The sequence below is a fragment of the Gopherus evgoodei genome, chromosome 2, assembly GCF_007399415.2.
Source record: "Gopherus evgoodei ecotype Sinaloan lineage chromosome 2, rGopEvg1_v1.p, whole genome shotgun sequence".
Lineage (NCBI taxonomy): Eukaryota > Metazoa > Chordata > Testudines > Testudinidae > Gopherus > Gopherus evgoodei.
In genome coordinates this window covers 18,865,598-18,882,966 of record NC_044323.1, presented here as the reverse complement: position 1 = coordinate 18,882,966, position 17,369 = coordinate 18,865,598, and the positions used below count along the sequence as shown (strand labels likewise).

At 41.6% G+C, this 17,369-nt stretch overlaps 1 protein-coding gene across 4 annotated transcripts in view; it reads left to right on the top strand.

The window, feature by feature from the left end:
• LMBR1 (limb development membrane protein 1) overlaps positions 1-17,369 on the top strand; it is a 146,812-nt gene that overhangs the window by 20,621 nt on the left and 108,822 nt on the right. For 3 of the 4 annotated variants that reach the window (XM_030550097.1, XM_030550100.1, XM_030550098.1), the window contains exons 2-3: positions 6,125-6,197; positions 11,101-11,140. In XM_030550097.1, coding sequence (XP_030405957.1) covers positions 6,125-6,197; positions 11,101-11,140 — 113 coding nt within the window. Of the gene's footprint in view, positions 1-6,124; positions 6,198-11,100; positions 11,141-17,369 lie in introns of those variants that run through there. The other variant, XM_030550101.1, reaches the window with a different exon arrangement.

The window sequence follows — 17,369 nt, the reverse complement described above, 5'->3', positions numbered from 1 at the left end:
TTCCCTGCAATCTTCTACGCAGATCCAGAGAGCTGATATTCACCACTCCTTTTCTGGAGGGGGGTGTGGTAGGACCTATACTATTGATGCTAACCTCTTTTGTATGTAATACATTCAGAGAGTACCATTAACTCTCTGAAACATTCTACACTATACAGTGCTGTCATGTAGACTGACTTTTTGCCATCACTTCTCTCGTTGCTATTTTTCTTACTTAAAAGGAAAAAGACTTGGGTATTCTATGTAATAGCTGCAATTTTCTATTCCAAGTGCTAAAGTAGAAGTGTTTCTTCAGTCTGTGTTCTGTCTTTCCTTTTCTTACTGTCCCACTAACAGGAATTCTTGTAGTAACATCTGGATATGAGAGTATAAATGTATAACCACTAAAAGGAAACTTGTATACTAGGAAGACTATTAAGAAGTCAGTATTTTTGGAAAAGGTTTCCTTTCTTCTTAGTTCTTCAGATTCTTTTGAGCTTTAATTTCCTGCATTGCAGTGTAACATGCTGCTGCTGCTTTCTTTGAGAGAGAGAATGGCTTTTGTTCTAGGCTGCTTTACTCATCTGTATTTGTCCTCTTCTGATCTGTCCCTTGTTATCTATTTTTTGTTGACTTCCGTTTCCCTTCATGATCTGTATAATTTAACAGTATTCAGGTGAGCAGTTGTAGTGATGTCAGTGACTTCCCTTGGCAATTTATTTAAAATGACTCTCACTGTTTTGAAAACTATAGTCGTTTTGCTCAACACAGCAATTTAATTATTCAAAATGTAAATAGCATATCAATAGGAATAAACTATGCGGGAGAGGGAATACAGTACTTCTAATCTATATAGCACCTTTCATTTGAGAATTGCTGTTTTACAAACAAAATTAAGCCGTATAATATATAGTTTTGAGTTTCTAATTAGTAGTGGTCATCTTGCAGATAAGTGGTATTTATTTGATACTGGCCATTAATATTCTTTATTCTTTTTTGTACTTTTAGCTATTGGTTGGGGTGGCGGGGGTTGGGAGGGAAGGGACACTTGTATTTGAGAGTAGGAAAAGTCTACAGTAAAGTAACCTTGTGAGCATGTTGTGCCCTGCCCAGGCTTCTAAAAGTTCCTGAAAGTCTTGGTATGGCACTTGGGGAGTAAAGAGTTATGTTGACAACTAAGGCTCTGATCTGGGCCGTCCTTAGGCATATGCAGTTGCTTGGGGCACCAAATAGCCCCAAATTTCATGGTGCCCAAGGCAGCTGCATGCTGCATACATGGCAGCACCAGCCCCGGCGACCAGCCCTATCCCTTCAGCCGGCCCCCCCAAGGGCTGCGCCCACTTCAAGGGGCAGAGCTGTCCCTAGGGGATGTGGAGCCCCGGACAACTCCCTCTGCCCTGCCTCTTACCCTTCTTCCCCCCCCCCCCACTCAGCAGCCTGACCCAACCCCCATTCCACCTCTCCCCGAGCGACCCTGAACTCACCGGCAGCGGTGGGAAGTGGAGCCACGTGGCTCCAGCCCGCTCCACTCTGCCAGCTCCCAGCCGTGACACTCTGCTTCCCGCCGCCAGTGAGTGCAGGGAGGTTGGGGAAAGAGTGGGGACGCCTCCCACACTCACATGCGGTGGGAAGTGGAGCGCCGCAGCTGGGAGCTCGTGGAGTAGAGCGGGGCTGGGGCTGGGGCTGGGGCTGGGCTGCTCCACCTCTGCTGCTGCTGGTGAGTGCGGAGGGGGAGAGGTTCCCCCAAGTGACTCGGCTGGGGCCGGGGCGAGGGAAGTGGTGCAGGCTGCTCCTGGCCCCCCACTAATCCTCTGGGCCTGCAGGGCCCCCAAAATTGCCCACCCAGCTCCTGCCTCCCAGACCGTGAAGGGAGGAGGCCTGGGGCCCCCCACAGTTCCCCCACTGGGGGGGCTGCATAGGACACCCAAATGGCTAGGGGTGGCCCTGGCTCTGATCCTGCAAAAAACTCCTTGCAGTGGACCCTTACGTTCATGTTGAGTCATACTTACTCCCATGGGACTCTACCTGGGTATAAAGGTCTGCCTGCACAGATCTGTGCAACTTTGGGGCCCATCTGTTGATATCTTATAGTGTTAAGAGTCTGAAGTATCCTCCTTCCTGTTTTTATACCAGTTTAACATTCCATATACCTTGATTATATTTAAATCAAATATTTTAATTTAAAAGAATAAATATTCTAATTGTTGAATTAATATTGGAATTTTTTTGAATTGTTAGTTTTATATTGGGCATTTATGAACACTGTCATAATACAAGGGCAGTATTACTTTTTTTTGGTTTCCTTGTTCAAATTTTCCTTTAGGGTGAGAAGTTTTTTTTATTTTAAATCTTCAAACTTTTGAACTGAGCAAAGTGATTTGATTTTTCTTTTTGGCACCTTTAAATTATTGCAGATAAAGGACTAGTGAAAAAAATTGAGAGAAACAAGGTGGGCGAGGTAATATCTTTTATTGGACCAACTTCTATTGGTGAAAAAGACAAGCTCTCGAGCTCCACAGAGCTCTTTTTCAGGTCCTCAGCACAAAAGCTTTCCCTTTTCTGGGAAGAGGTAGGGCAAATGGGAGCTCAGGCTTTCACCTTTCCACAAATGACTCTTTCGTGGTAATAACATTCATAGATCCCCCTTCATTGGAGAACTGTTCAAGAAGGTGCTACATATGTAACTCCACTGAACACCTGAGGGATGATTTCCCTAAGCCAGTGGTTCCCAAACTTTAACAACCTGTGAACCCTTTTCACTAAACTGGCAAGTCTTGCGAACCCCCTCCTAAAAATGAATATTGCCAGGGATTTTCTCCTTTGCCGAAGTATAAATTATAAAAGCAGTGATCTTGGAAATGTAAAATTTGTTTTTATGACATGCTTATTACACACTGTTAATTATTATCATTACAGTATTTTTATTACATTATGAAAACGGCAACACTCTTACAAGCTATGAAAGTGAGATCTTGGATCACTTTGATTAAGCATGTTATAAGACAAGGCTCCTATGTTTCATCAAGGAGTATCATGTGAAACCAGCATGAAAGTATTTAAGAAGCCAACTCAAAGAGTTCCTCCTGTACAAGCATTCAGGTCTTGAGCAGTCCAGGCAAACAACACAGGTTACAATAAAGCTTAAACTTGGTCTTCATAATCATTTTAAAAACAATACTAGCTGCCTATTTAATTTTAAAAACAGCAAAAAATATCCACCTCCCTTTTCACTTTTTATAAGGAGTCTTAAAGTTTAAATCTACTCAGTAGGGTGACCAGACAGCAAGTATAAAAAATCAGGACAGGGGGTGGAGGGTAATAGGTGCATATGTAAGAAAAAGCCCCCAAAATCGGGACTGTCGCTATAAAATTGGGACATCTGGTCACCCTGCTCCTCAATGTGATGTGCTTGCTTTGATCTGCTTAGCTCTTGAAAGTTCAGGGGCTCTGAGCTGCTGGCCCTATGGTGCTGGAGTTCCTAGGGACAGCTCTGTCCACCATTAGGGAATTTTTCCTCAAGAACCCTCTGTAACATTTTGTGAACCCCCAGGGGTTCATGAACCCCAGTTTGGGAACCACTGCCCTAAGCAAAGGGAAAGTAAGCCTACACCCTGTGCAGGTCAGGTTAATGTGGCTCTCACAAACACAGAACTCCCTCCTCACCCTCTCTGGAGATGTCTGGAGAGATCCTGAAGATTGATACGGAATTTATTAAAAATTGCCAAGGTGAATGACAAGGAATGCTAAGGTTGGAGAGATGCTGTAGTCCACATTTCTCTGATCTGAGAAGGCATGGTAGAGAAATCTGACATGCTCGCTAGGGAAAGTGTTGAACTACTGGCACTTGGAAAATTTAAAACCATTGTGCCTTGGCTGAAGTTCCCTTGGAGTGGGAAGATCTAAAAGGCTGTGTTGGATTTCATTCCAGCAGGAGTGCTTGTGGGTAATGATTTATTGACCATGTCCAAAGTAGTTAATATATTAACTTGCAGCAAAAGGACTATTGCTTTGTGGTCCCGTAAGGGAGTTGTGAAGACAAAGGAACAGCTGAAGGGGAAGGGTTATGCCCAGCCCTGGTTTAATAGAGGGAAGACAGTGGGCCTCTAGTAATTAAGAAGGGAGGAGCCAATCCCAGTGGTTGGGGCAGCCATCAGAGGTAGCAGCAGGCAAGCATTTGCAATGGAATAAAGAGCAAACCCAACCCTAGAAAGCATAAGGGGATGCATTCTCAGGGAAATCCAGGTTAGGGGAAATAGGGAAAGTTGTGGGTGTGGCTTTTTTTTTTTCTTTTTAGGAGGAAAGATTGTATAGAGAAGTTCTTATATAAGAAAAATAGAAGTTTTGGGAAACCTTACAAGCAGTATATTGTGCCTGCTAAATACTGTGGGGAGTTAATACTTTTAGCCCCCATGACTGTCCTTATGATGGTCACTCAGGGTCACAAAGGACATACAAGCAATTAAAAAGGAATGAGAGGTCTACAGAAAAGTTACAGGCACCTAGATCCCATAGTGGTGAACATGGTATAAATTCCTAGTAGCCCATTTCTCCTATGAAGGGTCTGTAACTAGACATAGGATGAGTTTCTCTTTCTGTTACATTTTTATTAATATTTCTTGTCATGATTTTATTATTTGATTGTGCATCCTTTCTGATAAACCAGTATCCTCCTTTCTGTTCTGGACTAGATTAGGTCAGATAACTTACATTTCATCCCAACATGATTTCTGTGCCCTTTTTTGTTTTCCCATCTCTATTAGCTTTCTTCATTCTAGATTTAAGATGATAGTACTCTGAAAGGCAGCAAGTGTTAAACTGATTATCTGTAGAATCGGTTTAGCGTATGTCTGTCTTTGCAGACCTCAGTCGGTGAATAATGCAGGTTAAAGCTCAGCTCTAAGCAAGACAGATTCCTTGTGCTAATATTACATACCATAGACACAGGTAGATCCATTTTAAAAACTATTTTATGGGTTAGGGAGCAAAGTGGGCTTTGTATGAGTCAATTTACACTTAATAGCATATTTTTTTAAATATTAATTTGGATTACTGTACCTGTCTCTGCTATGATATAGCTAGGTGTTTATTAATACATATTCACAAAAATAAATAGTAACAGCCCTAGAATGTCTGAAGGGATAGTGTGCCTTGAAGTTTATGGATCTTCAGACTCATAGACTCATAGGTCAGAAGGGACCAATATGATCATCTAGTCTGACCTCCTGCACAAGGCAGGCCACAGACTCACTTTCATGTTTTTAATACACATTGCCAGTTGGTTTAAGGAGCTATTATAATATATCAGTACATATGAAGAACAGTATTGCACTAACTGACAAAGTACATTAATCAGTTAAGTTTAAATATCATTTTGCATTTATATTTTTTATTTTCAAAGGCAAACAGATACAAAGAACAGAATAAGTAACACTTATAGAACATAAGAGTACTACTTTTTTTAGCAAAAGTGTGTTTTAACATTTGTGCTCTACAAATAACGCTTAATTTTCAAAATTGACTTCAATTTTTGGAACAGCGGTAGGAACTCGGATTTTGTTTGTCTAATTCCGTGTTAATTTGGTTGCTCATGAAGCTGATGAGGATAACCAATGAGTAGGATCAAGTTTTGTGTGCAGAGATCTCATATAAGCTTCCCAGTACAGTTCTGCCAATGAAATGTAATCTGGATTTACAGCATTCTGCTAAATTGATCATGAGCTTTTCTGGTGCATGGGACCAGTGATCTTGATGAACTTTTTCAAATTCTCTGGAGGCTTTGTGATGCTGACTGATACCTGCTGAGGAGTAGAAAGACATCAGACTTTTTCACCTGCAACAGTTTAATGCATTAAAGTTGGATTTTTGGAAATGAGTTTATGTACTAACCCTTTAAACATTTGGCCCTAGCATTTGAATTTATTTGGAGTTTAATTAGCATTTATCGAAAAATGTAGCAAATTGATATAATTGACAAAGTAAACTGAGTTGCATTTATTAACTGAGCTCTCAACCACATAGAGAAATCTAAAGTATAGCACTTCCTTGCTGTTTGATCATAATTTAATTTCAGTTTTGGGGAGCTGATAAATGCATAATATAATCCAGACTTTCATTAACCTAATTAAATGAAACTTCTTTTTTTCAGATCTGTTTTCTCCTATTTGCTGTTCTCTACATAGTTTCCTATTTTGTAATCACAAGATACAAAAGGAAAGCAGGTAAGTAGTTTTAAATATTCAAATGTTGATGTTTATTACCATTTAAAAAATGAGTGGGTATAACTTTTTTTTCCCAAAGAGCATTGCTGTAGAGCAGTGGTGCCCAGTCTTGTCACCTTGCTGACCAAATATATTATTTTTAAATGTCACTTGACCAAATTTGGGAGAGGAGAGAAGGAATAGTTCAAAGCTGTCACCTACTCCGTTCTCCTCCTGCCTTCAACTCCCTTCTGCTTTCTTCTCACCTGAGTTCTTATGAATCTGAATTAGAAGCCTACAAGCAGCCCCCAGCTTGGATCCCTAACACCAAATTTTGAACTTAAGATGCTCATCTGCATTTTCACGTGTAGCCTGATGTATAGATTATAAATAAAAATCCCAGTTTATCACTTTAAGGCCAAATAGGTTCTTGTCCAAGATCAGGCCTCATGTTATTAAAATTATTATATAGTTGGGAACCCTGATGTGCACAGGTGCAACACTCAAACTATAGGAACTCTTCTATATTTACAAATAAATAATTTATTAATACGTTTAGCAAAGTCACACACATTCTCACTCAGTAAAGTAGATAGAGATAATACAAAAGTACATCTGAACATCCATACTCACACCATCCCTTGCAGAACAACCTAAAATGTTAGTCATCATCTTCCTCCTCGTTGTCAACTTCCTCATCTTCACGAGTGGCCATCATTCTGGCCCCTCGCAAGGGCTACATCTCTCCCTCTCCTACTGCTCTGGGATGCCACTTTTATAATATGTTACACTGATGTTACCATGCCTAATGCATATTCAGTAGGGCTTTCTCCCCTTTTCCTCATTTGTATTTCTCCTCTTACCAATGTTAAAGTGTCCTTCTATAGGTTAGTGTATTTATGATTTCACCCCATTATCTTATACATCAATTCACTGCCATGATACTCTAGCGGTTGGATGTTCCATCCAAAACCTTCCAGAAGCTGGTGTTAGTTCATGTTTCTATGGTTGGCTGATGTCATTATGGACAGAATTCCCCCTTACATTCTACTTCCAGTTCCCCAAAACATATGGCTTACCTAAATTTATCTATGCCAAAGTTCATAGGCCTCAAGCCTCATCCTAACTGCTGAAGCCATTGTCTTACAGGATACAAGTCTATAAGTTCCTTTCATTACTGCTATATGTAATAAAGCAGAATATGCAAAGCAGTGAATATAATAGAGGTAGGCTGGCCTACTTCTGGGGTTTGCAGAGGGAAGTAGTGGCGTTCTTTTAAAAGAAGTCTTGATTTTAGTGGCCCCAGTGCTCAGAAGCAGACCTAGTTCAGCATTTTTCCTAAACCTGTTTCTTACAAAACTACCCTCCTTGTCCCCAGTCCCTGAAGGAAATAATCGATTATAGATCCTAAGGCCAAAAGGAACTGTTGTGATCATCTAGTCTGATGTCCTGTGTAGCATAGGCCATAGAACTTCCTCAAAATTATTCTTAGGGCAGTGGTTCTCAACCTTTCCAGACTACTGTACCCATTTCAGAAGCCTGATTTGTCTTGCATACCCCCAAGTTTCACCTCACTTAAAAACACTTCCTTACAAAATCAGACATAAAAATACAAAAGTGTCACAGTACACTATTGCTGAAAAATTGCTGACTTTCTTATTTTGCCTGCGTGAAATTTTAGTTTGTACTGATTTCGTTAGTGCTTTTTATGTAGACTGTTGTAAAACCAGGCAAATATCTAGATAAGTTGATATACCTGCTGGAAGACCTCTGTGTACCGCCAAGGGTACGCGTACCACTGGTTGAGAACCACTATCGTAGAGCATATCCTTTAGAAAAAAATCCAATCTTGATTTAAAAAACATCAGTGATGGAGAATCCAGCACTAACCTTGACTAATTACTCTCATTGTTAAAAATTTACACCTTATTTCCAGTCTGAATTTGTCTAGAGTCAGCGTCTAGCCATTGCATTATGGTATATTTTATTCTGCTAGACTCAAAAGTCCATTGTTTAATACTTGTTCCCCATGATGGTACAGTAACTCCTCACTTAACGTCGTTCTGGTTAACATTGTTACATCGCTGATCTGTTAGAGAACACGCTTGTTTAAAGTTGCACAATGCTCCCTTATAAAGTTGTTTGGCAGCCACCTGCTTTGTCCACTGCCTGCAGGAAGAGCAGTCTGTTGGAGCTAGCGGGTGGGGGCTTGGAACCAGGGTGGGCCAGCAGCCCCCCTATCAGCTCCCCTAAGTTCACTGTGTAGCAGCTGCCCAGCAGCCTGTGAAGTGCCGGGCAGTTCAGGTGTGCCCCTCTTGCCACACCACTGCAGTGTGCTGCTCCTGCTCTCTGCCTTGGAGCTGCTCCCCGGAGCCTCCTGCTTGCTGTGGAGGGGAAGAGGGGTGCTGATGTCAGGGTGTCCCCCATCTCCACAGAGCCCGTTCGGTGACATGACAGGTCTCAGGATGGAGGGAGCAGCTCATGAGGTTGAAACATCCCATTCACTACTTCCCCTATCTCAAAGGCAGTTTAGAAAACTTTATTTCTCAGGGTGGTACCAGCTATATGCACACCTCTCTTAACAGTTGAGGTAGCCAGGGCAAGTGGGCAAACGCGGCCAATTGCTTAGCACTGCTCCACAGCCCTGAGTTTTCTTGTTAGGATTCATTCAGAAGAAGGGTTTACTAGTCTGTGACTGCAGTGCTTTACATCATGGATACCAGGTCTGGCCAAAGGGCAGCTTGAGTATTGGAAGATGGCTTCCACTCTGGCTAAATCTCTTCACTAGGATTCCTGTAGATCTCTTTCAGTTTCAAGTCTTTCCAGTGTAGTAATTTCTTTCCTTTCCTGTTTTTACAAGCTACTGTATCTCTCTCAAAGTGAGCATTGTGAAAGCACAAAAAGGCTTATAGATGGGCTTGCCCTCTTTTTCTGCCTAATTTAGTCAGCCAGAGACCACTGTCTAGTGCTCCTCTGAGCTGATTGTGTCTGTGCACTTGCTATGCCGCTTTTAAGGACAGTGACAACATACTGACTAGATTCATGTAGCTGAGCAAACAAATGACTATTCCATGTGCTGCAAAAGCATAAAATAGATCCCTACAACTTCCCGCAAATTTTTCCTTAATGTGCCCTTTTCAAAAATCCTTTCATTTAAGAGATGGAAACAGTTTGCTGACAGTTGTTTTATGTCAGATTTTTTGGTTGAAATTTAAGAATATGCTATACAGTTCTAAAGACTTAATTGTTTAATTTACATGCAAGTAGAAGTCAACTTTAGCATTTCTGCCATTACACAAAGGACTCTTTAATTCAAAACACTTTTCTACAACAATCAAAAGAACCTACCAAATGTCCACAAGCTGAATTATTTTTATTTTTATTCCATAAGAAGATATACATTTATAGAAAATTAAAGTTGCCTGGATAAGCAATCAAAATTGGAAACTCCGAAGTCATGATTTCACAGTGGTACCAATTAGCTGTTTGATAATTGTAATAGTTTCATCTCAGACAGAAGAACTCCAAAAATTTTTCCTTTTTTAACTTGCTTGCCACTTCTACCACAAGCTGTTGAGGATTGGGCCATGGCTTTCTTTTAAGCATAAATAACTGTTTACACTTAATTTTGGGAGACCGGGTCATAATGTAATGATTGCCCTGGCAAGAGCACAGAGGGCTATACCCGCCACTTGCATGGAATTGTTTTGTAGGAGTGTGAAGCAAGCCTGTTACTGGACACATCCAAATTTGGAAATGTATTCAGTTCTGCTGTGGACCAGTTTGTGCATTCTTTTGCCTGGAAAATAACTGACAATGCAGGATGGGCAACATGGAAAACTTGAAGGGGATAGGAAAAAAACTGACTTGAAAGTGGAATTTCAGTTTTGTAGGCCACATCATAAAAAGGGGGCTGTGGTTGTCCATAGGGTTATAGAGGAGAACAAGAAAGAAGTAAAGATTCCAAGCTGGGTAGTAGCCTTTCATAAATAGGAGGAATACCTAAGGGATAAGAGAAGGAAAATTCCCTAAAATGCCAGAAGAGAAACCCAGAGGCTCATGGAGGAATTAAGACTAGGTGAGAGGTGATGATATCACTTCTGGTTGTCAAGGACAGGTTATTACTATTGTTCTAATGTATTTTTCTTTGTTGTACATGTGTGTACTGTTTTTCACTGCATATAAAATTCACAACTATTTTTCCAGTACTTGGTGTTTCTTGTATATCTTTAGCCTGTATTCTTAGGATGTATTCAAACCCATTATTGTTCCCTCAACTTGTTTGAAGGCTGTTTGTGTTTGTAATTTTAAGGAAGAGTAGAGATGTAGAAGGGAAACTTCTGCCATGACTATGAAACCCTTTGGGCTTGTCTACACCATGCAGCTTTTAGCGACAAGTCAGTGTGTATAAACACTTAGTTGGCACTTTTGCTGACTAAATACTTCCAGCCACACAAGCAGTGTTAGCTTTGTGCTCCTGCCAACAAAGCTGTGTTCAGACTGCCACGTGTGCCGGCCAAACTTTTGTCCTTCGCGAGGGGGGCTTTTTAAAGTACTCATGAAAGACACAAGTTTTGTCGACAACTTCACAGTGTAGATATACCCTTAGTCCTGAGCAAAATAATGCTCTTTAATTGTCTTGATTGAAGAGATTAAGAAACCAGCAAAGACAATGTAAAGGTAGAGGGAAAGGAGCACTAATTTTTATGAAGAAAAATATTCTTTCTACAAAACTAATGGAAATGGGTAACATTAATTTACAAAACATATGCCTGCTACAGAATACAAAAATAATGCATTTGGATTTAGTAATACAGAATTTTTTTATCTGACCTATAGTTTTTCTATTTTAGTAACTTATTTTCATCTTTCCTTTATATATAGGTAGCTGTAGAAACTAAATCTGCTATAAATTATTTTTCAGATGAGCAAGAGGATGAAGATGCCATTGTCAACAGAATTTCGTATGTACATTTCTTAGTTCCTTGATACAATTAAATTTGCAATAATGTAAAGTGTAAATAGGCAAAATTGTCTGCATAGTGTTTGTGGAGAAAAACATTACAGTTTTTTTAAACAGTTATTTTAGAGCATTTCCCTGCTTCTAGGAGCACCTATGTAGTTTTTCACTTATAGTTTAGAACATAGGTCGTAATGAACGCGTGCAGATTGACAGACTGAGGCAGGTTATGAACACAACTCTTTAATCCCATTCGCATAAACTCTTTATTCACTTTCCTTATTAGTTTTAGGCCATGTCTACACTAAAGAGTTAAGTCAATGTAAGTTATGTTGACTATCACAAGTCACTAATAACATCGGTTGAGCACGTCCACACGACACTCTTTGTCAGTTGAGCGCATCCATAGTCATTGCTCTTGCATTGACAGAGAGAGTGTTGCATTGTGGATAGCTATCCCACTGTGCAACTTGCCACCCTCTGCCCCCTCCACTGCTGGGAGTTCTGGAAACAGGTCGTGGTGCATCATGGGGACATGATGTAGTTCTTTCCATCCCATCATTTCGTGGGCTTCCTGCTTCGTTTAGTACCATTTTTCAACAGCCCTTGTAAACTGTGCACCTGCCATCTCTGCCTGACAGCATGGATCCTGAGCTGCTGATCATTCTGGTGATGAGTATTATGAACACTACATGACTGGTCCTGCAGTATTTCATGAACTGTGAAACAGAATGAATCGAGACATGCCTGCCTTGCTTTCTGCTATGAAAACAAATAATTGAAGATTACTGCTGGCATTCACGGAACAGCTTGCCACAGGACTCAGAAAACAAGCACTAAGTGGTGGAATTGCGTAGTGATGTGTGTATGGGATGATGAGCAGTGGCTGCAGAATTTTTGGATGTGCAAAGTCACCTTCCTTGAACAGTGTGCAGAGCTTGCCCCAGCTCTGTGGCGCGAGGACACCAGAATGAGAGCTGCCCTCACTGTGGAAAAGTGAGTGGCAATCACTGTGGAAGCTGGCAACTCCAGATTGCTACTGGTCAGTCATGAATCACTCTGGAGTTCGAAAGTCCACCGTGGGGGGGTGTGGTGATACAAGTGTTCAAGGCCAATAATCTCCTCCTGCTGCAAAGGACTGTATCTCTTGGTAATGTGCAGGAAATAATTGATGTCTTTGAGACAATGGGATTCCTTAACTGCAGTAAGGTGATAAATGGAACGCATATCCCAATTTTAGCCCCGATCATCTTGTGACGGTGTACATCAACTGAAAGGGCCACTTCTCTATGGTCTTGCATGAGCTGATGGAGCACCAGAGCTGTTTCACTGACATAAATGCGGGGTGGTCTTGGAAGGTGCATGATCTTCTGGAACACTGGACTATATAGAAATCTGATTGCTGGGACTTTCTTTCCAGAACAGAAGATGCCAGTGGGGAGAGCGGAAATATGCTCGTAGTGATCCTTGGAGACCCCACCTACCCCTTGCTCCCGTGACTCATGGAGGCTTACACCAGGAACCTGGCCAGCAGCAAGGAGCGCTTCGGGCTCAGCTAGTGCCAAATGACCATTGAATGTGCCTTTGGCTGATTAAATGGTTGCTAGAGCTGTCTTTGTCCGGATAGACCTCGACGAGGAAAGTATTCTGGTGGTCATTGCAGTCTGCTGTACTCTAGCTAATGTTTGCAAATTAAAGGGGGATAAGTTTCCCCAGCAGTAGACCGCTGAGGCTGATGTATCTGGCTGCTCAAAATTAGCAGCCCGCCTAAGGGCAATTAGAGGGGCACAGGAGGAGGCTGTTTGAATCAGGGAGGCTTTGAAGGCGCATTTTGATGATGGTTCCCGGTAATGTGTCTTTATGTGATGCATTTGGCCAGGCAGTGCTTACTTGCCACCTTGAATTACTCCTGTAGTGCTTTCTTCCTGAGCATTAATTGCAAGGAGCAAATATTCCTACCTATAGCCATTCTATTTGATTGTTAGCACTGAGTGATGTATGTATGCATGTCATAAATAAAGACTCATTTTATTTCAAAGACTCCTGTTTAATAACAGGATAAAACACAAACTTTTGGTCACACAGGGGACATGCAAAGAGGAACAGTTTCGCAGTGAGGGCTCTCACAGCTGGGTGTAACTACAGCTTTTGTTGGGAAACCAGTCCCTAGGTGTGGAGTGCATGGGGTACTGTGAGGAACCAGGAACATGCGAGGAATGCAATGGGAGCATTTGGGGAGGGCATGGACTGGAGTTCTGTAGTGGCTGGAAGGGGAGTTGGGCATGGATGTGCTCAGTTTGCAGGCTAATGAGGAACTTCAACATTTCTGTCTGGCCTCCAGGAGCTTTATCATCTGCTTCTGCCCCTGTGTCCTTTCCTGGCTGTCCAGCCTGAGTCTTTCGTTGTTTGTCTCCCTCCATGCTCTTGTTTCGCTGTATGCTGCATCTGTTGACTGCAGCACTTCACGAAACATATCCTCCTTACTCCACCTGGGTCGGCACCTTATCTGACAGAGGTGCTCCACTGGTGTGGAGGAGTGGTTCCTGAAGGGCACGTCTGCAGAAGCCAAAAAAACAATGAACAGAGAGAGTACTGCGAGTGAATCACAAAAATTACACACACCTCTTTCTCACTATCCTTTGTCTAGCACACAGGCCAGCACAAGTCCCGAATACATTGAGTTTTGGGGGAGAGTTGGGTGGACAAGGGGGATTGGGCAAGAAAGGACAAAGGGTGGTTTGCAGAGGGGGTTACTGTAAGTGGTTTAGGGAGCCTATTCTGAATATTGGTACACTTTTTTCCACAGGCTAGGGTATTGAACCAGATATCTAATTCTTAAGGGTAACCCAGGATGCAAGAGTGCATCTCCTGCATGCATGTGGCTTCAGTCTGGCTCTGTATGTTGCTTGCCTGTGTGCTGCCCTGGTTTCTGCAGAAATAATTGCCAGGTGGCTCAGCAAAGATTCCTACAGCCACAGGAGAAACAAGGTAGCTCTTCCAAGGAACCTTCAGCAGAGGATTGCAGAATACCTAACAGGAAAGTTTCCTAGAGATCATTATGAAGGATTCTGGGGACATCTCTGTATACGTTAACAAACTTTTCAGCCGTGGCCCCAGTGCATAGATGGACAGGCTCTGTTGCTAATTTCTGGCCCTCATCCCTCCTGTACCGTATAACAAAATACATCAGAGCTCAGTCTCTTACTGTGCAGTATCAAAGCAAAATGAGCACTCCTCTCTCCTGCATCCTGTGCGCCAGAGTTGGAGTGCTGGGACTGGCTAGACCCCTTCGAAGTGGAAAAGAGATCCTGATTCGCCGCACTCCTGGATGACCCTGCCATGTGCTCCACATCATCCTCCAGCTTCACTTCCTTGTCCACTACTTCCTTGTCTGGGTTGAGTATACTGGACACTGCCATCAGTCCCCCTGGACTGTCCATGGGTTTCTTGGTGGTGGAGGTAGGCTCACCACGGAGAATGGTGTGCAGCTCCTTATAGAAGCAGCATGTCTTTGACACCGCACCTGAATGATGGTTGGCCTCCCTTGCCTTCTGGTATGCCTTGGTTTTAGCACGACACTTCTGTGTGTCCCTCTCATGCCTCTTTTATGCATGCCTCTAGTAATCAGCCTATAGGTATTGAAATTCCTACAGCTGGTGCAAAGCTGCAACTGCATATAGTCAGCAGATTCCACAGCTCTGGTGTGCTCTACAAGGGAGAGCGTCTGCTGCAGAAAGCCGGCATGATCAGCTAGGAAGATGCGGTGTAAACTGTGCATGCCATGCAAACAGGAAGAGGAATTTCAAAACTTCCTGGGCCCCGGGAGGGGCACCGACCAGTGCATCTTCTGGGCAGCAGAGTTCAAACTGCGGTTGTGATGGGCATTGTGGGACACCTGGAGGCCAATTAAGGTGATGTAATCAAGTGAGGTGTCTACACTGACACTCCGTTGCTCCAACTACGTTGCAAAAAACTCTATACTACTCAATGAGGTGATTTTATTATGTCGGCATCAGCAGGAGGAGCATTTCAGTGTGTACACCTCCACTGGTTTGTCAACGAAAGCTGGCTTTTGTCGACAAAACTGAATAGTCTAGACAAGGCCTTAATTAACTCTGACTCTCACCTAAATTAAGATCAAATGTCCTCATTATTTTCCCTCTCTTTATTCACTGTCCCCTCCCTCATTTATTCCTTCTCCTTCTTCCTCTGTCCAGATCCCTCTCATCCTTCTCCCTCTTCCCTTATTCACTTTATCCCTCTTTTCCCATTCCTATTATTGCCAACCCCACTCATTCAAAAATCATGTGATTAGCTTAAATACCATGAAATTTAAAAAAAATACCAAATTGAGGATTCTCTTTGTTTGCCTTCTGATGTTCAAGTCTTTTAGAGTTTTGTGTTTTCAAGCTCTTCTCTACAGTTGTGAGGGCTAGAAATGATGACGTATAAATGAAAGCTGAGATTCCCATGTAACAAGACTCCAGGATCTGCAGCTTTAGGGAAAAAAACATCTACTACTGTGGTACTTGCAGTAAAATCACAAGAATTAGCAGCACTCCATTCTCTCTTGCCCTCTCCTATGCTCATTCACACACTATTCCCCCCCCCCACTTACATATGAATAGCACAAGGACTGAACCCACTAACCTAGGTGAAAAATGCATAGGTAAGCATGCCCCTAAATGACCATGCCTTTGCAATTTAAAAGTGTAGCTTTACTGAATTCTGTTGTTGCTACACCTTCTTTCCCATGTCTGGCTTTACTCCACTTTTCCTTCTTTCATTGTTCTGAATGTGGTGTTTCTTCTTTTTCTTTTGCCACGCTCCTCCTTTTATAGATTTTCCTTTTCTCCTCTGTATTGTCTCCTGTTCTATCTTCTTTCTCTCCCCATTTCTCCCCAAAGACCTCTTAACCTCCGTTTCTTATACTGCTTTTCAGTTTCTTGTCTTATTCTCTTCTTCAGGGCCACTGCATGCCCACTTTCACACACACCTTCAAGCATATGTACTGATCCACTCACAGGCACTGGGGAAGTCACTGGGGCTCCATGCAGACATTGGGGTGATCAGTTGGGTAGAGCTCCTTGCATTACTTGGGACTGAGTTGTAGTTATTTTGTTGTGGACAGTGCAGATGATTAACTTTAGAATGTTCTAAATAACTGAAACAAGAGACCACATTTGTCATAGCAAAGTAATTTAAAGTTTAGGTGTAGACAGGTTATTCTCACCTTCAGTTTTTGATATTAAATGGATGCTGAAGTGTTTGTAGATATAGCATTTGACTCATGGTTTCTCTTTCTGATCTGACAAGTATTATGGGAGTTTTTGTGACAATTAATCATTGTTAGGCTTTAATGGTGTTCTGTAGTGTGATTATTATTATTTTTTTAACCAGAAGGGATTTTGCTCAGGTCAAGACCAGGGCTATTTGCTGTAAGGTCAAAAACACCTGACAGAGTTACTCCTCCTGTCTATGGTCTGATGCCAGGTATCAAAGTGTTTTTCCAAATACTTCTAGTTGGTAGGCAGTGTACTTTCTTTGGTAGGCGTTATAGGAAAGATCAGAGCACCCATGCAAATGACTTAAGAATGAAGATGAGAAATCTTTATACACTTAATTTAAGCATAACATTATTTATGCATTTATCCTGTTTTCATGTAACACTTATTCGTATTCCTTCTTGAGGCAAAATCTTCTCTATTGCTGCCAAAAATATATATTATGAATATATATATTAAATGGTAAAAATTACCTAAATTATTCCCTTCCAAATATCTTTTAACCATTGCTTCCACTTAAGGACAACTAAATGTGGCTCTTTCAGTTGTTTGTTCTGGTGTTTGGGGAAATCCCATGAGGCCTCCATTGCAAGTCAAATCATGATAATAATCATACCAAACTTCAACTAAAAATAAATTAATTTTACTGTCCATTTTAACTTTCATATGATCTGCTTTATAGTTAAACATTTCATTGAATAATTAGCATCAAAGGGATTGTCTTGTTCAATATTTTAAAAACATAATATGTAACACTTGTAACAGTTACATTAAGCACACAAATGCACTCACAGAAAGACACCTACGTAATCACTATGGGATCTGATAATATTGAAGAATTTAAATGTTCATCTCCTTAAAAGAAGTACTTTTCAAAAAAGATCTTAAATAGCGCAGGTCTTGTTTACAAAGTCCCTTGACTTTGCAGTGTACTCTTTTCTGGTTTAT